The sequence below is a fragment of the Alternaria rosae genome, assembly GCF_020736505.1.
Source record: "Alternaria rosae strain MPI-PUGE-AT-0040 chromosome Unknown BKA58scaffold_2, whole genome shotgun sequence".
Taxonomy (NCBI): domain Eukaryota; kingdom Fungi; phylum Ascomycota; class Dothideomycetes; order Pleosporales; family Pleosporaceae; genus Alternaria; species Alternaria rosae.
The window spans coordinates 1,717,417-1,743,486 of record NW_025763571.1 but is presented as its reverse complement, the minus strand read 5'-3'; the positions used below and the strand labels follow the sequence as shown (position 1 = coordinate 1,743,486).

General features: G+C 52.0%; 11 protein-coding genes across 11 annotated transcripts; 7 read left to right on the top strand and 4 right to left on the bottom strand.

Annotated features, from left to right (window-relative positions):
• Positions 1–47: 47 nt before the first annotated feature.
• On the top strand, positions 48–1,695 carry BKA58DRAFT_310000 (aldehyde dehydrogenase-like protein; the record flags this gene model as incomplete). Its single annotated transcript, XM_046167273.1, has 4 exons — positions 48–175; positions 221–970; positions 1,018–1,612; positions 1,663–1,695. 4 exons carry the CDS (start codon positions 48–50, stop codon positions 1,693–1,695), a joined length of 1,506 nt encoding a protein of 501 aa, XP_046028964.1.
• A 1,532-nt stretch (positions 1,696–3,227) lies between these two features.
• On the top strand, positions 3,228–5,457 carry BKA58DRAFT_308899 (Metallo-dependent phosphatase-like protein; the record flags this gene model as incomplete). The annotated part of the gene is made up of 3 exons (XM_046167218.1): positions 3,228–4,631; positions 4,682–4,834; positions 4,969–5,457. 3 exons carry the CDS (start codon positions 3,228–3,230, stop codon positions 5,455–5,457), a joined length of 2,046 nt encoding a protein of 681 aa, XP_046028963.1.
• A 423-nt stretch (positions 5,458–5,880) lies between these two features.
• Positions 5,881–8,259, bottom strand: BKA58DRAFT_408766 (alpha-1,2-mannosidase family protein; the record flags this gene model as incomplete). Its single annotated transcript, XM_046172107.1, has 3 exons — positions 5,881–6,192; positions 6,248–8,099; positions 8,147–8,259. The coding sequence occupies 3 exons, from the start codon at positions 8,257–8,259 to the stop codon at positions 5,881–5,883; spliced, it is 2,277 nt and encodes a 758-aa protein (XP_046028962.1).
• A 410-nt stretch (positions 8,260–8,669) lies between these two features.
• On the bottom strand, positions 8,670–9,658 carry BKA58DRAFT_89455 (RmlC-like cupin domain-containing protein). Its single transcript, XM_046176132.1, has 3 exons — positions 9,438–9,658; positions 9,338–9,391; positions 8,670–9,249 (listed from the first exon to the last, which is right to left on the bottom strand). Exons 1-3 carry the CDS (start codon positions 9,556–9,558, stop codon positions 9,035–9,037), a joined length of 390 nt encoding a protein of 129 aa, XP_046028961.1. The 5' UTR covers positions 9,559–9,658; the 3' UTR covers positions 8,670–9,034.
• Positions 9,659–9,927: 269 nt separating this feature from the next.
• Positions 9,928–12,279, top strand: BKA58DRAFT_89439 (acyl-CoA dehydrogenase/oxidase). Its single transcript, XM_046176131.1, has 4 exons — positions 9,928–10,330; positions 10,382–10,683; positions 10,733–11,159; positions 11,215–12,279. The coding sequence occupies exons 1-4, from the start codon at positions 10,204–10,206 to the stop codon at positions 12,021–12,023; spliced, it is 1,665 nt and encodes a 554-aa protein (XP_046028960.1). The 5' UTR covers positions 9,928–10,203; the 3' UTR covers positions 12,024–12,279.
• Positions 12,280–13,037: 758 nt separating this feature from the next.
• Positions 13,038–14,200, top strand: BKA58DRAFT_398217 (uncharacterized protein; the record flags this gene model as incomplete). The annotated part of the gene is made up of 2 exons (XM_046171474.1): positions 13,038–13,327; positions 13,384–14,200. 2 exons carry the CDS (start codon positions 13,038–13,040, stop codon positions 14,198–14,200), a joined length of 1,107 nt encoding a protein of 368 aa, XP_046028959.1.
• A 412-nt stretch (positions 14,201–14,612) lies between these two features.
• BKA58DRAFT_331883 (uncharacterized protein) lies at positions 14,613–17,219 on the top strand. Its single transcript, XM_046168177.1, has 6 exons — positions 14,613–14,815; positions 14,872–14,970; positions 15,020–15,205; positions 15,259–15,882; positions 15,932–16,067; positions 16,122–17,219. The coding sequence occupies exons 1-6, from the start codon at positions 14,620–14,622 to the stop codon at positions 16,999–17,001; spliced, it is 2,121 nt and encodes a 706-aa protein (XP_046028958.1). The 5' UTR covers positions 14,613–14,619; the 3' UTR covers positions 17,002–17,219.
• A 792-nt stretch (positions 17,220–18,011) lies between these two features.
• On the top strand, positions 18,012–19,138 carry BKA58DRAFT_89354 (marvel domain-containing protein). The gene is made up of 3 exons (XM_046176129.1): positions 18,012–18,524; positions 18,598–18,879; positions 18,942–19,138. Exons 1-2 carry the CDS (start codon positions 18,255–18,257, stop codon positions 18,859–18,861), a joined length of 534 nt encoding a protein of 177 aa, XP_046028957.1. The 5' UTR covers positions 18,012–18,254; the 3' UTR covers positions 18,862–18,879; positions 18,942–19,138.
• Positions 19,139–19,948: 810 nt separating this feature from the next.
• On the top strand, positions 19,949–21,089 carry BKA58DRAFT_452152 (marvel domain-containing protein; the record flags this gene model as incomplete). Its single annotated transcript, XM_046174415.1, has 2 exons — positions 19,949–20,714; positions 20,793–21,089. Exons 1-2 carry the CDS (start codon positions 20,427–20,429, stop codon positions 21,087–21,089), a joined length of 585 nt encoding a protein of 194 aa, XP_046028956.1. The 5' UTR covers positions 19,949–20,426.
• Positions 21,090–21,800: 711 nt separating this feature from the next.
• Positions 21,801–22,907, bottom strand: BKA58DRAFT_89257 (S-adenosyl-L-methionine-dependent methyltransferase). Its single transcript, XM_046176126.1, has 2 exons — positions 21,900–22,907; positions 21,801–21,819 (listed from the first exon to the last, which is right to left on the bottom strand). Exon 1 carries the CDS (start codon positions 22,731–22,733, stop codon positions 21,909–21,911), a length of 825 nt encoding a protein of 274 aa, XP_046028955.1. The 5' UTR covers positions 22,734–22,907; the 3' UTR covers positions 21,801–21,819; positions 21,900–21,908.
• A 609-nt stretch (positions 22,908–23,516) lies between these two features.
• BKA58DRAFT_89268 (uncharacterized protein) lies at positions 23,517–25,945 on the bottom strand. Its single transcript, XM_046176128.1, has 3 exons — positions 25,613–25,945; positions 25,243–25,525; positions 23,517–25,181 (listed from the first exon to the last, which is right to left on the bottom strand). Exons 1-3 carry the CDS (start codon positions 25,628–25,630, stop codon positions 23,917–23,919), a joined length of 1,566 nt encoding a protein of 521 aa, XP_046028954.1. The 5' UTR covers positions 25,631–25,945; the 3' UTR covers positions 23,517–23,916.
• Positions 25,946–26,070: the final 125 nt, after the last annotated feature.

Genomic DNA, 26,070 nt, shown 5'->3' with positions numbered 1-26,070 from the left:
GAAGTTGTTACGGTCCTGTGTGGAGACACTATAGTACTCCAACCAACATGTCTGACCTCTTCGTTGAGCTTACTGCGCCGAATGGTCGCAAGTACCAGCAGCCAAGGGGTCTCTTCATCAACAATGAATTCGTCAAGTCCAAGTCGGGCGAGACCATTACTTCGATCAACCCGAGGTACGCTTGCTGTCTTGATTGGTAGCTATAGCTAACATGGTACAGTGATGAGAGCGAGATCGTCTCTGTCTATGCCGCTGGACCCGAAGATGTGGACGATGCCGTAGCAGCTGCGCGGAAAGCGTTCAAGAACCCGGACTGGCGAGACATGGACACCAATGCTCGAGCTGACCTCCTCTACAAGTTTGCACAGTTGATTGAAGAGCACAAGGAAACACTAGCCACCATCGAGACATGGGACAACGGCAAGCCTTACTCTGTCTCGCTGAACGACGACTTGGGTGAGGTCGTTGGCACTATCAAGTACTACGCAGGATATGCCAACAAGATCCACGGCACGGTCATTGATACCTCGCCTCTCAAGCTGGCTTACACAGTTCGTGAGCCTCTTGGTGTGTGTGGTCAGATTATTCCATGGAACTTCCCTCTCGCAATGGCGGCGTGGAAGCTAGGACCTGCTCTTTGCACTGGTAACACGGTAGTCTTGAAGGCAGCTGAACAAACACCCCTCTCTATCCTGTATCTCGGAAACCTCGTCAAGGAGGCTGGCTTCCCTCCCGGCGTTGTCAACTTCATCAACGGCGAGGGAAGGAAGGCTGGTGCAGCTCTGGCCCAACATCTCGACGTCGACAAGATTGCATTCACAGGATCTACGGCCACAGGAAAAGAGATTATGAAGATGGCAGCTGTCAACATGAAGAACATCACTCTTGAAACAGGTGGTAAATCACCTTTGGTAGTATTTGACGACGCAGACCTGGATCAAGCAGTCAAGTGGAGTCACGTTGGTATCATGTAAGTCGTGTCTACGCTTTTCTGTCAATTGAGCTTACACCATTTAGGTACAACCAGGGTCAAGTCTGCACAGCAACATCAAGAATTCTAGTGCAAGAAGGCATCTACGACAAGTTTGTCGAAGCTTTCAAGGAGCACGTCAAGACCACTTCTGTGGTCGGCGACCCCTTCAAAGACGACACATTCCAGGGTCCACAGGTCACGAAGACGCAGTTCGACCGCGTCTTGTCATACATTGAGTCTGGCAAGTCGGAAGGCGCCACTCTCATCGCGGGTGGAGAAGCGTACAAGAATGCTGGCGGCAAGGGCTTCTTCGTCTCACCCACCATATTCACCAACGTCAAGGACAACATGAAGATCTATCGCGAGGAGGTGTTCGGTCCTTTCGTGGTCATCAGCTCGTTCAAGGAAGAGGAGGAGGCGATCAACCGTGCCAACGACACGACATACGGTCTCGGTGCAGCTGTCTTCACCGAGAACATCACCAAGGCTCATCGTGTTGCTAGACGTATTGAAGCAGGCATGGTGTGGATCAACTCGAGCAACGATTCCGACATCCGTATTCCATTCGGAGGTGTGAAACAGTCTGGCATTGGCAGAGAGCTGGGCGAGGCTGGTCTCGAGGCATACACCAACAAGAAGGTACGTTACGCTAGTAAGCACAGATGCAGGTCGAGCTAACATGTAAATAGGCTATCCATGTCAACCTAGGAAACAAGCTATAGCGGACTCGCATGGATGCGATGTCAAGATGCTATTGGTAACACTGGAGACTGCGGAGATGCATGTGGCGTCTTGCATACACCAGTCCAGGTCACATGTGCACCCAAGATGTCCGCCCTTGGCGCCACGGCTTGGACAGTTGACGTGATGAGAAGGTGGAGAAGACTACCTGATGTTCAAAATGCAAACTGCAAATGTCGGTGTAAAGCATGATTGATGAGGCTTTTACTTGCTTAACACGTGTGACGTGGTGCAGGCACGCACTCAATTACCCCTTGGGCAGCAGGAGAATAAATGTCGCAACAGCGGGATTTTTGGAGTGACCTTGGGCGCATGGGTAACTGTGTATCTGCGCGCGGCGGCGGAACAAGAATGCTTGCGTAAGCTCTCGAACGTGACTGGCGGAGCGGCGGGGTCCGAGGAGCGTTGTAACTGCAGCAGCTTCGTTTATTCCCATGGCTTGGGCGAACTGCGGTCGGTGGGCCCATGGTGATGCCGTTCGTGGGGTCAGTGGGAGTGGTTTTCTAAACGTGATGCGTGATTTGCAAGTGACATGCAAGGATTGTGGGCGCCTGACGGTCAGCCCTGGTGCGTGTCAATGGCCATGCCGGCATCCGTGATGTCTGATGTGTCGCTCCAGGACGTGGTCGGATATACCGAGAGAGGCGGCGGTTCGCTTTGTGTGCCCAGTCGTCATCCTTGTCGTCACCTTGGCAGCCTTTCGTCTCCAACTTCGCTACCGTCTGCGGCGCACTCTCTCCACAGCTTTTGCCCCTCTCACGATAGCCGTTCCAGCAGTCGCGCATCGCTGTGATCTCCGTCTTTCGGCAGTCCAGGTCGTGTACAGCCTCAACGCGGTGGTTGTCTGGGCTTCTGCAAGCTTGCCCTCGTTGATTGCGCTAGTGTGCTTCCAACGCTGCTATTCACCGGTCCGCAGAGCCCGAACGACGCCAGCTCGCCCACCAGCGTCACTGCCCATGCCCTGGCTCCAACTAACGTTTGCGGCTGACATCGCAACTAAATCCCCGCTCTGCTCGCGTAGAGGTTGATATCACCGCTGCCACCACGACGCCCGCACGCAGACGCATCAGCACTGCCCGCACATAGTGAGCCTGCCCGACCCGCTCACAGCCCGCATACCATCGATCTGGCGCGCACGCTGGAAGACGATCGCTCCCCCGTCGCCTCGCCCAGCCTCGCCTGCCAGTCTCCGAGGCAGATAACGACAGCGCCGACGGAGGCACGCTTCCTTGCTTTTCTCGCCCGCCTCTACCGGCCGCCCTAACACTGCCTCTGCGCATTGTCTATCCACTTCCTCAAACATCACCTGAGAGCGTGTTTGCACGTGGCGTCATCGCTCCGAGACATCCTGGGAAGGTGCCAGGGCTACCATCGGCTCGTGCTTTCACTTTCCAACCCAACCCGCCGCCGCCGCCGCTTCCCCAGTCTATGAGACAGGACACCATTGCTCTCACCAGACATACACACACCCAATACTCTTCTCCACACGCTCGCTTAGTCCGCAACCTTCATCATGGGCAACCAGCAGTCGAGCGGCAAGGATAAGAAGGGCGAGAAGGGCGGTGCCGACGGCGTACCTCTCGGCCGCGAGTACTACCGCTCTTTCGAGAGATCCGACACCAAGGACTCTACCCGCTCTCTACGCAACTCGTTGCGCAACAAGATCCCGGGCACCGGCAAATCCGACAGCCCGCGAAACTCGATTGCTGCCCTTAACGACTCCAACGGAAAAGCCGACAAGTCAGATGCAGCTTCCACCAAATCAAGAGGCTCGCGACGGGGCTCGGTCGCTTCAGCCTCAGCGACCGCTCCCACAGAAGCAACCCTAGAAGCAGCTGATAAGGCCGAATCAGACCAAGACGAACCACAAGCACCACCCTCACCGGTCCACGGCGCAACACTCGGAACGGGACATGAAGGAGTGAGCAAGGCTCAGAAAACCGGCGAAGTCGACCACGTCTCGGACGTGCCGCCGACGGGAGCAGCACAGCCTTTGGCCTCTGCTCAGCCGGGAGAGTCAATTCTGCAGAAGAAGGACCAACCCATACCCAGACTTCCAGAGCCTCCCGCACCCACTGACGGTTCGGGTTCCCCCATGGAGCTCACCGCGCTCAAGACCATGGACCTCGACGACATGATTCAGCGACTTTTGGATGCAGCTTACGCCGGGAAGGTCACCAAGACGGTCAGCTTAAAGAACGCTGAGATCTTCGCCATCTGCTCTGCTGCCCGCGAAGTCTTTCTCAGTCAACCCGCGCTACTCGAGCTCGCCCCGCCTGTCAAGATTGTTGGCGACATCCACGGCCAGTACACTGATTTGATCCGCATGTTCGAGATGTGCGGATTCCCTCCCAACTCGAATTACCTATTCCTCGGCGACTACGTAGACCGCGGCAAGCAGAGCTTGGAAACGATTCTACTCTTACTCTGCTACAAACTCAAGTTCCCCGAGAACTTCTTCCTCCTCCGCGGCAACCACGAATGCGCCAACGTTACACGTGTATACGGCTTCTACGACGAATGCAAGAGGAGATGCAATATCAAAGTCTGGAAAGCTTTTGTGGATACATTCAATACACTCCCTATTGCAGCTATTGTCGCGCAGAAGATTTTCTGTGTTCACGGTGGACTGTCTCCAAGCTTGTCGCATATGGATGACATTAGACAAATCGCGCGACCTACTGATGTACCCGACTATGGCTTGCTGAACGATCTCCTGTGGAGTGATCCTGCGGATATGGAGAACGACTGGGAGTCTAACGAAAGAGGCGTTAGTTATTGTTTTGGAAAGAAGGTCATCATGGAGTTCCTGGCAAGGCATGACTTCGACCTTGTTTGCAGAGCTCACATGGTGGTCGAGGACGGTTATGAGTTCTTTACTGACCGAGTGCTGGTCACTGTGTTCTCAGCGCCAAACGTAAGCGATATCACATATCCCACAGTTGGACTTATGCTAATACTTCCCAGTACTGCGGCGAATTTGACAACTGGGGCGCCGTCATGTCGGTTTCGGGAGAACTGCTCTGCAGCTTCGAGCTCCTCAAACCTCTTGATTCGAGCGCGCTCAAGAGCCACATCAAGAAGAGCAGGAACAAGCGTCAAAGCATGCTCAACTCACCAGTACGTATCGCAACTGAGCTTACTGAATTCTTGTTTAATTCAGGGCTATCTATTGCATTCATAGCAGGACTAACTTTGGCTTGTAGCCCGCACACTATGCACCTCAAAGTTACTAATCTTGTACTTTGGTGTAGGATGTCGAAGACATTCCACCCCCTAGATCTCCGATCATCGCGAAGGCGGTAACGATACAATATGAGAAAGATGTTCAGGAGCCCGCAGATGCTGTTGAGACAACGGGCGAATCGGCGAGACGAGGTCTATCCCAGAGACTGCGACGCGTACGAAGGAGGCCTGGATTGGAACAACTGGGCAGTCAAGACGATGGTGCTGCCACCACTATCCCACGAAAACCCGGTCACAACAGATCCAATACGTGGGCAAACGAATGGAGCCATACTCCTACACTACCCACGAGTTGTAGCGCACCACTGCTTTTGCAACGTAGAAAACGGACTGACACGGGGACCGCGGATGCAGAGAGACGAAAACAGAAACTTGAAGAACAGCGGGCCTTGTGGGAATCAAGTCTTCCGCGGATCATGTCAGATCACGTTGGTTACTTCTCAACCGGCGATCATCTCGAATACTTGCACCCTGAGGAGACGCCACCGCCACCGTAAAAATGATTCTGTCCAGCTGTTGTTTGGGAATCCGGCTTGACCATCTAGATCTTATCGGCCTGTCCCACGCCATAACGCTGTTTGCTTCTTTCCAAAGACACCACGCAGTTTTTTCGATATTCTCATCTCTTTACTTCACTTCACTTTGTTTGTTTGCGCATTGACAGGCGTCGGCGTACAGTGGCATGCTGCATTGCAGACTTATGGACTACCAGATTACGACTGCTTGGATCGAGATGTATATTTTCTCTGTATGCTCTGGTTGCGATGGTGGCCGGTGAAGGGGTCGTGAATAGCACACCGATGGCACGCCGCCGTCTTTTGAGTAATATTATTCCCAACGCTACCACATCAAGCTCCTTCGGTCAGTGAATATGACAATCATGCATGTGCCATTAGGTGAATGTGACTGATATTATTGTTCTATATCGATGCTGGACTAGGTGGTAGATCTCCTGTTGCCCAGTGAGTTGGACTTCTTCCCATCACATACTCCATCGTTCCTCCGTTCTCGAACACGTCTTCCCAGGCCACCCATGCTTTGTCCCACGCCTCACCATTGACCTTCAGACTCTGTACGTACGGCGCGGTGTTCCTATCGCCGCCATCACTGAAAGCAGTAGTAACAATAAGCTTTTTCCCGTTCCCAAGATCAAGCGTAAGCTCTGAAAACCAAGGAGACAGAACCAGAAAAGTAGTCTGGCCCGTCACTGGATAAAGACCGATCATCTGCCACTATTCGTACAATTAGTCCCAAAATCTTCAAATCTAATGAGTAGAAGAGACTTACGAGCAAATTCGCCTCCATGGCCCCCGCATCCGAATTCCCAGGCAACCCCATAACCCCCGCATTATACAAATCGGAAACGCCCCGACTCCTCTCCACACTCCTCCACTGCTCTCCCCTGACGAAGTTATAAAGATACGGCGTGGTGAAACTAGGTTCGTTCCCGGCATCAAAAAACCCCAAATCGAATATCTTGTTCAAACGATCTACAAACTTTTCGTCGCCACCAATCCTCCTTATCAACTCGGCGACATCGTGGATGGCGTTCATACTGTAGATCCAACTGTTGTCTTCATAGTACGCGTCGGGCCAGTAGCAGCCGCCGCAGTCGGCGGGGTCTTGTTGTATGAAAGTGCCGTTTGCGAGGCGGGGGACGAGGAAGCCTGTGTGGTTGTTGGAAGAGGCAGAGGGGTCCCATTGGTTACGCCAGTTGCGGGAGCGGTTTAGATATGTTTCTGCTTCGGATGTTTTACCCAGACCCGCGGCGACGACGTGCAGACCAAAGTCGTTGGTTGAGTATTCCACTGCGCGGGTAACGGCGCGGGTGAAACGCGGTGTTATATATCCGTACTCGAGCCAATCCGGGAGTGCGCCTCGTCCTTCCTTAGTCGAGGAATCAGGGGCTTGAGGGTCGAAGTTGTTGGGCGGGACGACTTCAGCGTCGGTGCGCATAGCGGCGAACCCGTCATCCCAGTTTATAGCGCCTCGGACGCCTTTGACGTACGCGTCTGCGAGGACATTGTCGGCGTTTGAGCCGCCTTGTACGCGCCCGTTGTAGTTTGAAGAGCGTGCGTCGGGTAGGAAGCTGTCGTGGCGCCAGATATCGATTAAAGAGCGGAGGAACTCTTCGTAGGCGATGGGTTGCAGGATGTGGAAGAGAGAGGTGTGGCAGCGGTGCGTGTCCCAGAAGGTGAAGATGTCGTCATAGTAGGGTTCGGTGGACGTCCAGGATGGGTTTTCGCCGGTCCGGTTCGAGGGGATGAGGAAGGCGCCGTAGAGGGTGCTGTAGATGAGGGATAGGTCGTCGGTGTTGAAGGAGGAGGTTTGGATTTTGCTGAAGATTTCAGTGTTCCATCTTGTTTTTGCGGCGGATACGAGGGTGGCGAGTGAGGCGTCTTCGGTGATTTCTTCCATGTTCGAGCAAGCCTGTGAGGTAGAGAGGAAGGAGATGCCAACTCGGGATGTCACTTCCGGTTCGGTAAATGTGAAAACTCCACCGAGACGGGCACTTCCTGATACCGGGGTGTTCGTTGCATTAGAATCTCCGTTGAAAGTTTTCGATCGTATAGGCTGTTTGTTGAACTTTCCACAGAAATAAATCGTCCAATCTGGTGATAGATTCCAGCCGTTGTTGTAGACACCAGACCCTTCGTAGTGCCCATCTTCTGCAATACTGAATTCACCACCCGAGTAGTGTTGTTCCCATCCAAGGCCCCTGAAACTGGGAAGTACGTGCGAAACATCGACTACAATAGATGACGATGTGCCGTTCGGAAAAGAATAAGAGTAAAGCCCAGCATGCTCGGTAGCACCTAGCTCTACTGTAATACCGTTTGCCAGCGAAGACTTGTAGTATCCCAGACTTGCCCGGTCTGGTGATGCGCGTGGTTGGGACAAATCTGCAAGGGGGTTCGGTACCTCACCGACCACTGGCATCTGACTGATGACGCCGTATTTTGGCGCTCCTCCTGTCCCGGACTCATGCATCATACTGAATCCAAAGATGTTGCCTTCGGGGAGGTAGCCAGAATACGCGTCCGTGTTCATGTTATGAACGTCAGGTCCAAGCTTGACCATGGCGAAGGGTGCGGCCACTACTCCAGGAAACCTATTTCCACCGCCCTGAGTCCCTTGACTGGCGATTGTGAGCGATTTACTAGTAGAATATGATGTACCACTTACAAGACGTTGACATGTTTGCTGTAATCGAGCTGCGCCTGCACAGATCCGGTTGAGATCAGTATGGAAAAGGTGCAGATGCCTGTAAGAAAAGACGATCTCGTAGCGAACGACATCTTTGCAGTCGCAAAGTAGGATATGCCAGAACAAAAGGTCAACATGTTGCTTTTGAAGGCAAGATTAAGCAGTGCACAAGATTGTGGTGCTTGATGTGTTGCTAAGTATGGGACACCACCATACCAGCATTATCGGTACTACCGAAAGGACTAAACGATGCGCAACTCAGGGGGCCTGAACTCCAATGAACAACCACTACCTTTGCGTGGACGTATGGCGCACTCTTTAGTGTGGCTCAACTGTGGCTAACACGTGCCGTTGGTGCCGTGTATGCCGATCGGTTCGGACGGGTTAAGCAATATTATAGGGGGTTGAGACGACAAGAGTAGTGAAAGAACAGGTTTGAGGGCGGTTATAACGCGAATATAAGGCATGTAGTTTGCCATCCCCAAGGCGATGTATGCTGTACCATAAATATTGGGGCATTGTAACGAGATGGCCTGCTGACCAATGAGAGCTCATGATACCAACATGTGAGCGACAAGTCGCCAGTATGTTATCGACACCTGCAGCACCGCTTAGACAGGCAGGCATGTCTGACGTAGTTGTGCGTTTGCAAGCCTTGTAGATGATGCAAAGGTCCCGTTTTGCTGTGATATCGGGTAGCAGATGGTTAGGTTCATCGTTATCATTCGACATAGATGGGCCGAATGCGACTAATCAACATACGGGATGACAGTATGTATCATTACCTATAACTCGGTTCCGCAACGTCAATGATATGTGTTCGTGCTCGAAGAGGGGTTCTCGACAAGACCTGCGCTGGCAAGCATCTTAGTCTTTTGACCAAGCCTCGAGATTCTGAACAACAGGGTTTCTGCCACCTCGTGTGATGATCCAAACAACATCTTCGTCACTGTCGTTGACCTCCTGATGCTCTGCATACGCTGGTATGAGCGCGAAATCTCCTGGTGCTAGCTCTTGTCTTTTACTGCCGTCTGATCCGCTAACGAGGGCGCCATGACCCTTCGCGGCGTACACGATGGTATCTGCCAAGGTCTCAGGTACCACTCATATAATATCAAGAGATTGCTCGAGCGCGTATAAGGGGGAACACGGGTGTGATACAGGACGTACCCTCATCGCCGTGGTGGTGGATTGCAGAAGCCGTATGAGGTTTTGCGATCATGACTGGCAAGGTCAGTATTCTTAACGTTAGTTTTCATATCAGTCCTACCAGTGCCACATATCTGGTCTGACATGTCTACAACTGCGGGCATGCGAATCATGCCGTCGGTTTGGGGGCCATCCGGTGCTTGGATCTCAGACCCTTTCTTTACCTGGACTTGTCGAGACATCCTGTTTTACGCGTGTGTTGAGCTATGGATAGCAGGTGAGAAGTTGTCTTATGGCTGAACGTGAATGCACATAGAGTCGTTGATGGCACCGAACGATGACGCGGACGCGATGCGGAGACCCCACACGGAACGCGTTGAAGAACTGGCCGTAGCTTCGTCGGGGTTCTCGCTCGACGACATGGGGCGTCGCATGCGTTTGACTAGGTGTCAGCGTAATCAATGCGACGGATCGCTGAGCATCTGAATGTCAGCCTCTTCTCTTCGGCATGTGAAGGCTGAGCTGTCGACACGTGAGCGTCCCAATGCGGTATACCTCGGCATTTGCGCGTATGACGTGAAGCTTCAAACAGCAAGTCACCCGGTCCGTGACAGCAACGACCAATTGCAGCGCTCGCATTCCAACGCACGAGATCATCAGACAGCGGCTTGCTGCACTCCAGAACGCGCTATGTGCGGCCGACTTTCAGCAGCTGGCGGGTTCCCCGGATTGCCTTGGCGTGGAGTAGTTCCTGGCATGTGAAGACGTCCCGAAACTTGCTAAGCCTCTTATAAGTCAGTAAGGGATGTCCTGTGATTAGCGACACCTCATCACTCTGCTCTCCTTACTCATACCTACCCCTCTTACGTGTTGAAACTTAGACCAACATGTCGAAGCGCTTCTCAACCGCCGATGTTGCGTCGCACAAGACAGCGAGCGACTTGTGGATCATCGTAGATGAGGATGTCTACGACCTCACCAACTTCCAGGAGGAGCACCCAGGAGGCAAGAAGAGTATGTCAAACCCGATGCACGAATACCATTCGCGAAGCTGACACTACCAAGTCCTCCAACGCGTCGCCGGAAAGGACGCCTCGAAGCAGTTCTGGAAGTACCACAATGACAGCATCCTCAAGAAGTACCAGAAGCAGCTACAAGTCGGATCGCTAGACAGCAAGGCCGCGCCTCCAGCTCCTCCAGCTGCTGCAGCACCTGAACAGAAAGCGCCAAAGAAGGATGTGGTCAAGCCAGAGGCCAACTCCGGCGTTGTAGCGCCACAGCCAACCGAGGCTGCTGCTGAGGAGTCCGAGCCTTTCGATGCCTACGGCGACCTCATCCCATACGCAGACCCATCGTGGTACCAAACAGTATGTCAGCCTACAAATCACGCATTGCCGTCGCTAACACCAGATCCAGTACCACTCTCCCTACTACAACGATACCCACGTAGCCCTCCGCGATGAAGTCCGCCAATGGGTCGAGGAGAAACTCATGCCCAACGTAACCGAATGGGACGAAGCGAAGAAGGTGCCCGACGAGATCTTCCAGGAAATGGGCGAGCGCGGATACCTCGCCGGTATGCTCGGCATGCACTTCCCTACGGAATTCACAGACAAGCGGGTCCAATGTGTGCCGACAGAGAAATGGGATCACTTTCACGAGATGATCATTACCGATGAGCTCTCAAGGACAGGCAGTGGTGGTCTGGTCTGGGGTCTGATCGGAGGATACGGAATCGGCGGACCTCCTCTGTTCAAGTTTGGCAAGAAGGAGCTTGTCCAGCGCATTGGACCAGATCTATTGAGCGGAAAGAAGAGGATCTGTCTCGCTATTACCGAGCCTGGTAAGTTCCGCCATCCTGTCCTCGACATATTTCGATCGATTACTGACTGTAACAGACGCCGGTAGCGACGTCGCGAACCTCACCTGCGAAGCCAAACTCTCCGAAGACGGCAAGCACTACATCGTAAACGGCGAGAAGAAGTGGATCACCAACGGCATCTGGTCCGACTACTTCACAACCGCTGTCCGCACTGGCGGAGAGGGCATGAACGGTGTGTCAGTACTCCTGATCGAGCGCAGCGCTGGTGGTGTCTCCACCCGCAAGATGGACTGCCAGGGTGTATGGAGCAGCGGCACTACCTACGTTACCTTCGAGGACGTCAAGGTCCCTGTCGAGAACCTCATTGGCAAAGAGAACCAGGGCTTCAAGGTTGTCATGACAAACTTCAACCACGAGCGTATCGGCATCATCATCCAGTGTCTGCGCTTTGCCCGCGTCTGCTACGAGGAGAGCGTCAAGTACGCACACAAGCGCAGGACTTTCGGCAAGCGCCTCATCGACCACCCTGTCATTCGCCTCAAACTCGCACACATGGCACGCCAGATCGAGGCAAGTTACAACTGGATGGAGAACCTCATCTACCAGTGCCAGAAGATGGACGAGATGGAGGCTATGCTGAAGCTTGGTGGCGCTATTGCCAGTTTGAAAGCGCAAAGTACCACAACATTCGAGTTCTGTGCTAGGGAAGCAAGTCAGATCTTCGGTGGTCTGAGTTACAGTCGTGGTGGACAAGGCGCGAAAGTTGAGAGGCTGTATAGAGATGTCAGGGCTTACGCTATTCCTGGTGGATCGGAAGAAATCATGCTTGACCTGAGTATTAGGCAGGCGCTGCGGGTGCACAAGGTGCTGGGTATGAAGCTGTAAACTGCTTGAGCGCTATATCTATCTGTACCAATATCATATGTCGTTTTCCGTCATGAGTCTTGCGGCCGTTCCGTCTTGTTGATATTAGAAAAAGGAACAATGCATCCCGAGGTCCATGAGCCGCGCGTAACGCGCACGTGGTGGGGAAATGAATGCGATCCTGAGTTTCTAGCTCCCTCACGACGAGTCACCATAAACAGACGCCTTATTCGCGACTCCTTACAGTAGCCACCACATATAGTTGCGATCACTCAAGCCGTACGCATAGCGCAGTTCAGGTCATCCGTGGCATGTCGCCAGCTTCGAGTTCAGGGTGTTTACCCCCGCGGAAGCCCCACCAGTTACAGCTTCATCTACGGCAGTTACTGCCCAGCTGCCGACAATATGTTCGATACAACCTGTGACCGCATCAAGATAACAACCCATGACCTTACTGGCGGTCTCGCAGAGGCAAAGGATCCCACTACGCCATCCCTAGGGATCTACTCAAGTGTCCTGATCTCAGGTTTTACCTATATAGAGGATAGATGACAGATGTGCAGGGTGCAGCGACCCCACGTGTATACTCTACACTTACTAACGAGACACGTGTATGCGGAGGGCTCAGTAATCCCATCTATCGGCAAGCAGATCAGGTGTTCAGCCGCAGCACAACAGGCAGGCCTTGCTGTAGCACTCCGACTGATTCCATATGCCGACCTCGCGGCGGTCCTCATAGCTGCACAAGATGCGGGGTACGAAGCGGTACACTGGAAATCCGGGACAGAGAGAAACCCAACTCAATCTATGATCATCTCTAGATCTTGGAAGGCAACAGATCATGTATCATCGAGATGAAGGCCAATTAACATGTCAACAGGGAGTGCATGCCGATTCGTGTCTGATGAACGCGCGAGAGGTTGCTATAAAGCATGAAAACAAAGTTGAAGAATGCGCAGTACGGTACAACACAGCCCTAACACAATCAGAGAACACGGCATCTTCATCAGAATAACGATAACATCGACCCGCAACATGGCTCCTGTAACAGAAGTACCCCGAAGGGTCGAATGGAACGGAAAGCAGGTCCCTGTCTACCCGATGGAGACGATCGACTTCTCTGCCATCCTTTCGCAAGAGCCCGCTGAGCTTGAGAAGCTTCTTGAGTGCTGCAAGAAAGAGGGTTTCTTTTACCTGGACCTGAACAATGTCGATGGACGTCGATTCATCGATGACCACCAGGAGTTGTTGAAGGTCATGCACCGCTTCTTCGAGTCTCCTATTGAGATCAAGAACGAGTATGGACTCATCGCTCCTCATCTTGGGTGAGTTACGAAGCCCAGCATGCCTCAATTTTCATGCAAGTACTGAACTTCCTCAGATACGAACCTGTTGGCTCACGCAACGGTTCGCTGGAAGGCAAGCGAGACGGCTATGAGATGGTCAAGATCTCTCGCGATGAGATCCAACGCGAGTCGCCCCACATTCCTCGCAACATCAAGAACAGCTCCGACCTCAAGGTTATTGAGAACGCCATCTCGGGCAACAACATCATGGGCAAGGCCATTCTAGCAGCTTTATCAACAGCGTTCGGTCTCACGGGTGGTGCGCGCTTCGAGAACTTGCACCGCAACCACCGCCCTTCAACGAGCACATTGTCCATGATGCACTACATCCCTTCGCACCCTGTCAAGGACGGCAACGTCGGTCACCAGAAGCATACCGACATCAGTTCCTTGACCGTGCTCTTCACCGAGCAATGGGGTCTACAGATCCGCCCACCGGGCAGCAAGGAGTTTGGCTTCGTGGAGCCCAAGAAAGGCCAAGCCATCATCAACGTCGGCGACTCTCTTCGCTTCGCCAGCGGCCACACCTTCCAGTCGTGCATCCACCGTGTTGTGCCATACGACTACACCGAGCATCGCTACTCGGTTGCATACTTCCTCCGTGCCGAGGACGAGACTATGTTCCAGGACAGCGAGGGTCGATACGTCACCTCGCGCCAGTGGCATGACGAGAAGTTCCTCGCTTTCCTTGCGTCACCTGCGGATCAGGCGGCTGCTCCGAGCTCTTTGCTGTTGGGTGGTATGCAAGAGGACGAGACTGATGTTTACAGTCTTCCCCAGGCGAAGCCTGTCGCTGTTGACGCAGTGAAGAACTCTGGTGTTGAAGTGACTGCTGTCGAAGTCAGTGCTTAGTGGAAGCCCTGTTGAACCAATTGTTCTGTTGCTTGGTCTTCTAAGCAGCTTCGCATAAATTGTATATAGCTAGCAAAACGTTTCGCGTAAGAATGCTCAAGACTTCCTGCTACGCTTGTGTTCCACCAATCGCAAACGACTTACGTATAATACTGTAAATCTGATAATAAGATCGTATGTAGTGTTACATCATACCCTATTTGTACATGACCGCTACTTCCATAAAATCGAATATATCTCCGAAATACCCCACAAAATAGAATGAAAATGTAAAGTGCATCGACTGGGATCGAACTTAAACGACCCTAGACGTTGGCTAAAACGGTGCATGTGCCGCTACTTGGCACTATATGTAAACTTCACAACCTGAATGTCCGTTCAGTATCATCAACTCCAAGTGATACATTGATATGGCTACTATGCTGTTCGTTTTGACCCTGCTCTATTCTAGCATTGTCTATGCATGCGACAAAGAGCATCACTACCGACATCATGATCGTCATCTACAACAGCGCGACACATCCCCTGTTTTCCCTCCTATCTTGACGCCAAACGAAGAGGTGTTGATCTCATCTTTTGACAACACGTCTATAGCGTCATGGTCAAGTTATTACTGTACTGGAATACCACTTGACCCTCATATCGATGGTATTTGCTGACAGCCATTATAGCACATAAGCGGAACCTCGCAGGCGAAAGCGACGCGGTCCCGAAATGGACTGCTGAGCGATGGGCTGAACATGGCTTTGAAACCAGACTAGACAGCTATCGTAGGTTATTCGTAGCATCTGTGTAAGTACCGACTGACTAAAGCGGAAGACGTGTATCTTGACTACCCAGTCCACCGTGCTTTGTCGCTTGACTATGGTAATGGGAGCACATACCACGCCACACTCGAAGAAGAAGTTCTTGAAGAAGACGAAACTACGAGTGATGTGAATAGAGTCCCTGCATTCCATGGATATTCCGGCTCAGGCAACGCATCGGCCGAGTACGTCTACGTCGGTACGTGGTACTCGTTCCAAAACATATTCGATATAAGATGCTAAGCATATCAGGCCGTGCTTCTCAAGAAGACTTCAAACGTCTACTTGCCCTCAACATCACACTTCACGGCAAAATCGCCCTCGCGAAATACGGCGGCCCTTTTCGCGGCCTCAAAGTGAAAAACGCAGAAGCCTTTGGCATGATCGGCGCTGTAATCTTCACAGACCCTGGAGACGACAGAAACATGACAGCCAAGAACTATGCCACGTACCCGGACGGGCCTGCAAGGAACCCGAAGAGCATCCAAAAAGGTAGTGTTATGGATTTGAGCACGTATCCTGGAGATCCGACGACACCGGGATATGCGTCTAAAGAAGGTGTGGAGAGAAAAGAAAAGAGGACTTTGCCAAACATTCCAAGTTTGCCGCTTTCGTGGACTGAGGCAAAACCGTTGCTGACCGCATTGAATGGTCATGGTGTTGATGCGAAGACTGTGGATCGAGCGAACTGGGTAGGAGGAATTGATGGTGTTGAGTACAGTTCTGGGCCATCGAAAGCTATACTCTCGATGAGCAACATTATGAGGGATGAGATCAATTGGATTCATAACGCTATTGGTATTCTCAATGGTACGAATGAGGATGAGGTTGTTATCGTTGGGAATCATCACGATTCGTGGATGATTGGTGGAGCAGGTAAGTCGGAGATGCCATCTGCGACTTTGGACAAGACTGACGTCTACAGCGGATCCACATTCGGGTTCTGCGGTTCTTATTGAGTTGGCCAAGGCAATTGGTGCACTAATGAAGACGGGTTGGAAGCCGAAACGAACCATTGTGTTGTGTAGCTGGGATGCTGAGGAATACGGTCTAGTCGGAAGGTAAACCATTAAAGTTGGGATTTTCATGGGAAAGACCAAGCTAAAAGACAACAGCACCGAGTGGGTCGAAGAATACGTACCCTGGCTGAAATCCTCTGTAGTATCCTACCTCAACATCGACGTAGGCATAGCAGGCACCATCCCAGATTTCGGTGCCACTCCCGATCTCCACGCCCTCACCACGTCTACAGCACGAAAGATCATCTGGCCGCATGGCTCAAACCGCACCCTATACGACGAATGGGAAGAAAAGACTGGCGAGATCGATACCCTAGGTGCGCAGAGTGACTACACAGCTTTCGTTCAGGGAGTTGGCATCTCCGCCATCGATATGGGCACCACACGAGCGCCACTCGATCCGATTTATCACACACATTCGAACTTCGATTCCTATCACTGGATGACCAAGTTTGCGGATCCGGGGTTCTTGATGCACAAGGCTATCGGTCAGTTCTTGACTCTGATGTTATATCGATTGGTTGACGAAGAGGTTGTACCGCTTGAGCCGGCGAACTATGGGGTCGAGATGCGGGCGTGGCTCGAGGACTTGAAGGGGGTCATTGAGAACGCGAATGCGACAACCGCAGTAGAGATTGGACAGCTCGAGAGTGCAGTTATCGCGTTCGAAGATTCGGCACAACAGTTCAATGCCGCCCGTGAAATGGCTGTGAGCTCGAATAGTTCGCTTATGATGGAGCAGCTCAATCACAAGGCGCGCGGTTTTGGGCGCGGGTTCGTCAGCCAGGGCGGGCTTCCGGGCAGAGATTTCTATCGAAATCTTGTCTTTGCTCCTGGTATCGACACTGGCTATGCGCCTGTTACATATCCTGGTGTGACGGAAGCCGTTACTGCGGGCAATCTTAGTCTAGCGGGTGACTTTGTTGGGAGGACAGCGAAGGCGATCTTGACTGCTGCAGCTATTCTCATACCCTAGATGCAGGTTAGCTGTAGCATGTCAGAAAACAGTTGAAATGAGATGGCGATATGCTGGCTGCAGTAGACGTAGCGTATGCCAAGTTGCACGTCATCCCGTGTGTCTTTCTTCGCTGAGAGCAGACTTTGGGACTGGATCGTAACATCACGTGATGACATAGTCACTCCAATACTACATTCAAACGACGTATATTCAGACGTGCAGCACTGATGAGCGGTGCGGGTTGATTCCATTTGAGATGCACACGACGGGTAAGCAGGCAGGTAGCGGGGGCTGAAGCCCGAAATAGATTTTCCGCTTCGCGACGCGCTCTCATTGGTCGAACCGAGCACAGCCACAAAGGGCATTGTGACGAGCACACTCTCATGCATACCTCTGACACTGCACCACCGAGTCTATAGGTCCGGGTAATCAAGAGTTATATGTATGCACCTAGCCTCGCGTGAGCTGTCGCCTTGCACCATGTTCTGTGAAACAGGCTACACGTTGACCGGTGAAAAACTTCCAATACGGCCCCCAATCTCTGCCCAGGTGGGCGCCTGATGCATTGACAACCATAGCCTTTAGCAGTCGCCGACATCAAAAAGTTGCAACGCTCTCCAACAATGAGCTTACGGTTGTTCATGGGAGATGTGATTGGGATAGAGCTTGTCCGATCCCCAGCTCGAAATACTCCACGCTTTGATCTCGCCATAGTACAAGCAGGTAGAGCAACGACATATCGCTTCCATCACGGTGATTACTATGAGTCACAGTACAAAACTTGAATCTATTCGCAAAAGCTAAACACAATATTAATCTAACTCCATTACTACCCAGTCAGGCCGAATGTGGCAAACTCTCCGATTCAACCCCAGGCAACCACCCGTATCCGTAGATCCCTTTACCACAGCAGGGCTGGCCCCCAAACGGACCCATACATGTGGTACGACCCTGACAGCCATAGGGCTTTGCCGCCAGTATGTCTGCCTTGGACGCCGCACGATGACTTGAAACTGCTCTTGCCATGTAAAGGTGGCACAGACGAGGGCAAGGCCAATAGCAAATGACGTGGGTGTGCAAACGAACGCAGACACGTAAATAGTGAGGTGGTACCCGTCGCGACTTCTTTTTCTCTTCACTTCTCACTTCAATCACTACGCGCCGGGAGAGCCTTTCCTCTTACAAACGAAACCGATAGCACATCTGCTACCGCAGCGACCCATCATTCATCAAAATACGCACACGGCTTGTTACAAACACAAATTAACACCATGGTCATCGCGAACCCGCTCCTCAACTTTGTCGTTCGCGGCTTCCAGGCTCTTTTCGGTATTGTGGTACTCGGAATATCGGTCTCACTCATTCGCGGCCATCACTGGGGTGGTCTCCCCGCTAGTCTAGGCTTCTCAGCCTTTGTCGGTGGCGTCACGATCCTAGGTGCAGCGATTGGGGTCGCAGGACTGTTCTTCAGCTTCTTGGATGGTATGATTGGATTGATAGTTGACGGCGCTGTTGCTGTCATCAACGCGGCAGGTGGCATCGTAAGTACTAGCCGGGACTGTCAAAGACCGTTCACAGACCTGCGACTGGATACATCTGCTGACAAGGATATAGGTTCTCGCTCTCAAGATCTCTGGTGTGGATTGCGATGCCGACACAACTATAGAGAACGCGACTAAGCTCGTTCTCAACGACATCTTCAATGGCGGCTGCATAGCCAAAGACAACTGCTGGTACTATTACGAGAAAAATGACCCCAACACCATGAAGTCGAGGTGCAAGTCGACCCAAGCCGACTGCGTCTTCATGTTCCTCACCGTCATTGTCCTCGCGGTGACCGCCTTGCTGGCTTTCTTGCGTATGAAGAAGGGCTACTAGATTTGGCGTAGCGCGATGGTGAGTATTCCCGGATCAAAGCACTCAATCCCATCTCGCTAATCCTCACAGCGATCATAAAGCATTGTAGCGATGATCCGAATTACCCACACTCGACGTAGTGCTGCGGATGCCTCTAGGGGATTTCACAACGGCCTCTTTCTCGTATTACGATACCCCACTAAGTTGAAGCGATTCCATCATCAGCGCGATTTGGTACATGGACAAGCGTTTCGACGCTCTTTTTCGTTCTTCACTGATTAGGTACACCCTTTATGATGGTGCATGCAGTCTAGTCCCGGTCTATGTGCTGCCGCTGGCAGACGTCATTAATGAACACGAAGTAATGAAAGATGAAGTTGCACGTACTTGCTGTCCGCTTTTGCGCAACTGTGCTGTCAAACATTGCTAGAGCCAAGGCGGATGAAAGGTGACACCGTTGCGAACAACATCGAGTATTGTGATCTTCCATATCGTATGAAGCAGCCGTCCTTATGTGTCATTCTAATGGCAGAACATACCTTCCAATTCATACCATTTTTGAAACCATCAGATACCTGACATCTAAAGTAAAACACAACTCGTCTACCACAATGCGCCTTTCCCCATCTTTTCCCGTCTTGGTTGTACGCGGGATCCAGACCCTCTTCAGCATCATCGTATCCATCATCACTATATTTTTGATCACCGGCCATGAAAGAGGCTATCTTCCACCTATCTTAGTCTCTTCAATCGCAGTGGGCTTATCAACGTTGCTTGCTGCACTCTTAACCGCCATTCTCCGTAACTACCTGCATCCGTGGATTAGAAACACCATTGATGCCAGTGTTTTATCGCTGAATATAGCTGTAGGCGCTGTAAGTTTACAACTTAGCACAACAGCTATGCAGCAATATTGTTTTACTAATTCGCGACCTTAGATGATAGCTTCTGAAGTAAAAGGCTATTTACGCGATGATGGTGGTGCGTACGATGATGAGGTCGTCTGTGCAGGGTGGGACATAGGATACCCTGAATTCATGGGTTGCTACTTTGCTTCTTTCGAAGACTTTACTGGCATAAGAAACCGCTGCGTTCTCTACCAATGTAATATTGGCTTTACACTTGAAAACGTACCGGTGGTCTTCTTCATCTGGTTCTTGATATATGTAAGGACGGAGAAAGGATGAAGAGTGGGTGGATGGACTGTTGAAAGAGTACGCAATTCATACGAGCCTGTAGAATCGCATAACGCAATACCCATGGTGGCTATCCCAGACAGGGCACGTCTGCCTTGAATCGCCAAGGCGTTTTCTCGGTATGGTGGAGAATCAGTGTTGTGCAAGAGAAGATAGCACGGAAAGCTCTACCCAAAAGGTACGAACCGGTGATATACTCCAAAGTGGTGTGACTGCACGACATTGTCGTCGCGGAACATATCGCAGGAACCCGCAGGGCTGTGTAGACATCATGTCAATCTGCTTGTATCATGTGCACGCTTTCTCCGCTTGCTTCTTCCTGTTCTCCTACAAACACCGAAGATTAGCATCGTCAACCTCCTCATAGCTCGTCCTTGATCACTTCTCACAATGGCATTCACCAGAACCCTGATACCTTCATCCATCCTTCGTGCTCTCCAAGCACTCTTCGGAATTATCGTCCTAGGCTTATCCGTAACACTCATCAGAGGCCACAATCCTCTTCATTGGACCATATCCAAACTACCTACTCTTCTTCCCTTTGCGGCGGCCATCGGCGGTCTTACTATTGCTGGTGCACTTGTAGGCTTCGTGCTATCATGGACGGAGTTCTTACGAGGTTTCTTCGAGATACTCCTCGACATTGCTGTCCTGCTCGCCAATCTCGTCGGCGGCGTTGTAAGTCATCTCATACTTGATGCAGATCGTTTTGCGACTGGATAGCGTTTTAGGAGTGAATGCTGACCAGATATACAGCTCATTGCCATACGACTTAAGGGCAAGAACTGTTATGACGAGAGCGACCGAAACAGGGTCGGTAACCGTGGATACCCTTTCAAAGGTAGTCTTGGCAGCATTGACATCCTGAACGGCGGATGCACAGAGAAGAATGGAGTAGGCATCTGCTACTATGCCAGCTGGGCCGACCAGGAAGCCAAGCTTAATACGCGGTGCAGGCAAAGTCAAGCAAACTCGGTCTTCATGTTCTTGACAGTGGTGGTGCTGTTTGCGGGACTGACTTTGACGTACCTGCGTATTAAGAGAACACATTGATGATGTCAAGGTGAGATGGCTGAACGGAAGGAGGAGAGATTTAAGAGGGAAGGGCGCATAGGAAAGAGGCGGAGCGCATGTAATCGAGGTGTGTTTGCAGAGACGAGAAGTCCATGTAATGTAATATCATGTCTCATTCGATCACTCACTAAACGTGCACATACCGTTCAAACTCCCGTTCTCTTGCCCCCCAGCCATATCAACGCCTTACACGTCCGATCTCCGGGTATCCGCTTCATTCAACCCCCAACTTCGCCAACCCACGCAAACACAATATATTCATTGTCTTAGACTGGGCAAGACTGTAGCGCAAGTTAGCTATGTTCTGCCTACACAATGTTGTTCCAGCATCTTACGCTGCCACAAGATCCACAGGTCTTCGCATCGCCGCTAATAGTAGAGCCGCACTTTGGGCAGTCGCTGTGGAAGTTGACAAGTTCGATTGTGGACTGCATATTGACTGTTTGCTGTCTCTTCTTTGAAGTTTGTGGTGAGGTGAATGTTGCGATGTCGTGGAATAGTAGAATGCTGATAGATGATAGAGGATGGAGGGGTAAAGTGGGGTTGATATACAGAGCTTCTGCAGGGCCAGGCAGCTACTTCAAGCCGAGGCGGCTAGCGCACATGCCGTCAGATGACTGGCACGCGGTAAATGCGGTGGATCTTGCGATTGGAGGCAAGTGAGACGCGTGGGATAGGTGTTTCGCCATACGGGGGGTAAGGAAGACGGCTACGTCCGATAGGAAGTAAGTAAGTGGAGTATGTTGAGAAAGACCGAGGAGAAACTCTAGGCAGGCTTCGGATTATTACCTATAGATCCTACCTAACGTGGCAGATGACCTGTCCGTTGATAACAGCGAACCAGCCATCCTCCTTCTTCTCCATTTCTCTCCATGTCGCTGCGATCTCTTCCAGATCCTGCTCCGTCGCATAGCCGCTGTCCAGAGCTCTCTGTTTGTAGTCGCTTTGTACTGTCCTATCGGCCCAGAGTCCACACCACCACTGTCTTTCTTCTGGTGTGCTGAATGTCCAGGCGGCTACACTAGCCTCGATATCGCTTCTTGGGAAGCCCGCTTGCATGGCTATCGCATGCAGGTACTTGCCCATGTTCGGATGTGCTTTGAGCCCGAACGCGATCTTGATGTATAGGTCCTTCCACTTCTGCATCCCTGGATGCTCTGGGTACCAGTCCATCGCGCTGTAGTTGCAATCTCGTACTGCAACGACACCACCTGCCTTGGTTAAGCGCTTCATTTCCTTCATCGCGCCCAGCGGGTCTTGTAGATGCTGCAGCACTTGATGCGCATGTACAATATCGAAGCCTGCCTCTTCTATGCCATCGAGCTTATTCCATTCGAAGATGTCTCCAGCCTCGAACCGTATGTTTGTGACGCCCTTTTCCGCCGCGTGTTTTCGCGCTTTCTCGATGACTTCGGCAGAGGGATCGATGGCATAGACGAAGCCTTGTGGGACGCGCGCAGCAAGATCAACGCTGATGGTTCCTGGGCCACAGCCCACGTCGAGGATCTTGAGCGAAGGGTTGTTGAGGTAAGGAAGGAGGTGAGGACACGAGTTCTCGACAGTGCGCCAGCTGTGGGAGCGGAGGACGGATGCGTGATGGCCGTGAAGGTATGGTCCGGACATTGTTGGTGATTGAGGTAGTGGTATGTAATCTGTGAAAAAAATAGTCAATTGGAAGCGTAGTGCGCAACTTGAGCAGCGGAGAGCAAGAGCGTTGCTATAAGTTCAGTCGTTGCTGCAGCCTGGGTTAGTCGCGGAGTTAGTTGGACATAACATTTGCGGAGATAATGCGTTGCTCCGAAGTCGGTAGGAAAGCGTTCAGTGTCTACGACTTCATGCTCGAAAGCCGGGATGTAATGACAATTGAGAGGAGGGATGTTTAACAGGCCGCACCTGGGCATCTCCAAGTCCGAGCATCGGCCATCTCGGTACCATTGCTTAGTCACCCACCCGTTCGGCCACCTCCATCATCTACTCCAACATCCCAAAGGCCAAGTCGCGCATTTCCAGAATGCGTAGTAGGTACAACACGTACTCAGCATGAGCCTCACAGCACGACCCAACACCATGTAACCCTCTGGCCGCCCCAACCACCTGCACCCACCAAACACCCACCACCCTAGTCCCAAAACAGACAATGGTAAATCCTCCCCAAACCTCACAACAAGATTTACCCACACATTACACACGCGCGCGCATGATGCCGTACGCTTACTTTTGCGCATAACCTCACCCCCGGGTCAACTGGGTCCCACTGCAACCTGTATCTCATCCTGAATTTACCGCATCGAGTAGGTCTTCGCGCAAACCGTGGATTGCGGGAAACGTGCATTGTCCGTTTTGGATGTGGTCGGTATGTATGTTTTGGATAGCGCTGCATGTGTTCATGGATCAAATCATGGAATGGTGGTTTTGTGGTGCGGACTGCGTGAGCATATACGCGAGAGGGGTTTTGACTGGTGCGGGAGTGATGGATGGCTGATGCGGCGGGGTGACGGATGGGGAATGGGGAGCGAGGGACAGGGGATATATATTGGAGAATGGTAGGCTAATTGAATTGTACAATTGTATCCTGGTTTCTGCGACTGAGGTTGTGAGATGAGGCAATTGTACAAAATGGTAACGCCTATGCTAAGCTAATCGCAAGAGGGAGGATGACGCTAAGAAACGAGGAACGTATTTTTCGTACCAAAAGAGACGAGGGCGGTAGTACAAGCCCAAGCGAACCACAGCAAGAACAAGAAAAGACCCTGGCAATGCCGCACTACCCATGAAACCACCAGAAAACCAATTCGCAAACACGCAACTACCTCCTCGAAAATCTACCATCAAACGAATCAAGCTCGCGATCGTATCCAGCCAGACTCTTTCGTCTCCGTCCTCCCTCCGCCAAACTAGCGCTTCTCCGACTCCCCTTACTTCGCGTCGAAGTAGAATACCCGATCCCGCTGTCCCTACGACTAGCCGGCTGTTCAATAACCTCCACAATATCTTCTTCATGCTTGAGCTGCCGGGTATCGTGATCGTCCGAGAGATGTTTGATAAGAGCCTTAACATCGCCGCAAATAGTATCCGAGTCGGCGTATTTGGAGCAGATGACGCAGCAGTATTGGCCATCGGGTCCGTCACGATGACACTTGACGACGAAGCGGTTCTGGACCTGAAAGGTTCGTTCTGTGTCGTCGGCCCATTTGGAAATTTCCCAGGCCTTTCCTGGTGAGAGGTGGAGTTCGCCTTTGCAGTGTGGACAATAGGGATCCCGGTCTGATGTAATCTTGGAGGCAAGTTGCTGGGTCGGGTTCCGTTGAAGGTCGTATGCGTATACGCAGTATAGGTTGTTAGAACTCGAGACCATGGTAGGTCCGGTTACGGAGGTGGCGTCGGTGACTGACTGATCTGGTTCGACGTTGTCTCGCCATGCGAGCACTGTCGTGTTGACTGGGCTGCTACCTCGCACGTGTGAACTCCTGGACCGTGGTTCTTGATACTTCGTTAGAGCTGCGGATGCTGAACTCACACTAGCACCAGACTGAGGCAGTGTCAGTGCGCGAGATGGTGCATGTGATTGCACGTGTGAAGGCGCATGGGAAGGTGCCTGCGACATGATGTGGGATGGTGCATAAGACGGCGCGTGGGACCCCGTCAAAGACTTCGCACGAGATCGTGTCCGGGATGTTACGTGTGATGGTACATGCGATGGCGCATGGGAGGTATGGTGAGACGAGACGTGTGATGGCGCATGCGAAGGCGGGCGTGATGTATGATGTGACGATACATGTGAAGGCGCGTGCGATGTATGGAGAGTCATTGCTTGTGATGGCGCATGTGACGGGCTCGAACGTGCCGTAAAAGAGTGCATCGACCTCGGAGTAAGTGGCCTCTCATCTTGTTGACGTTCCTGCAACGCAGCCAATATCTCGACCGACGTCGCAGCTGCTATTCTAGATGCCGCGTTGATATTGGCCAGCTGATGGGCGATGGTGTCGCCGGAGGTGGGTCCGTACAGGAACGTCGTCACCAGTACGCTTTGGAGAGTAATGATCTGTGACTGGAGGGCTGTATGCGCGATTACTGGTAGTGTCTCGTTAGCTGATGGGGTCGCATGGGGCTCAGAAGAGAAGAGGATGCATACCATCGCCCATGGCGAATTCAGCCCCCAGAGCTTCACATCCAATATCCATCTGTCTCATAACCACCGCTTTATCTGTTACGATAGCTTCATCGCTACCCAGTCGCTCATCCTTTACATATTCGATCCGCCTTGAAGCAGGGTACCCTTTGCTGCGCAGGTTTTGTTCATAGTCTCTTTGCTCTTTAGCCGTGAGCGTTCCATAAAGATCCCTCGTGGCATCAAAGACATCTAAGAGTGTGTTCACGAGCGACTGCACGACATTCGCCGGATCATCGGGAGGGTTCTGGGGTCGGTCGTCAGTACGCCTATTCGTCATCTGAACAACATGCCTTGCTTGCACATATACGGACCGAATAGGAGGTATGCTTACTATTACAGCGACGCTCATGGTCAGACTTTGCTGTTTTCACTTGTTGTCCTTCGGTTCCTGCTTCCTGCCGCGCCGTACTTCCCTGATATGTATAAGACGGAAACAAACCTGACTCGCAACAAAAGGGGAGCTGAGAGTAGTGGAGCCAAAGTAGCTTGGAACTAAGAGTTGAGGCCCTAAGAAGTCACGTTCTAGGCACCACCGCAAAGGGGTCCTCTGTTACCTATACAAAACGTCCCACGCTCTCCAACCCACAGACCCCTTTGAATAAGCTCCGCAACGGATTGCTTCCCCACTCAAGCCCTACTTTCTTATGAATCGCCTCATGCTTGATGATGGCTTGGACAGCTGGCATGGCGCCATTGGTGCTGAGCGCAGCTTTGATTGGAATATCCACCGCTACGGGCCGCGCCAGGAACGCGCCCGCATGGAGCTTGACGTCATTCTCCAAACGTAGC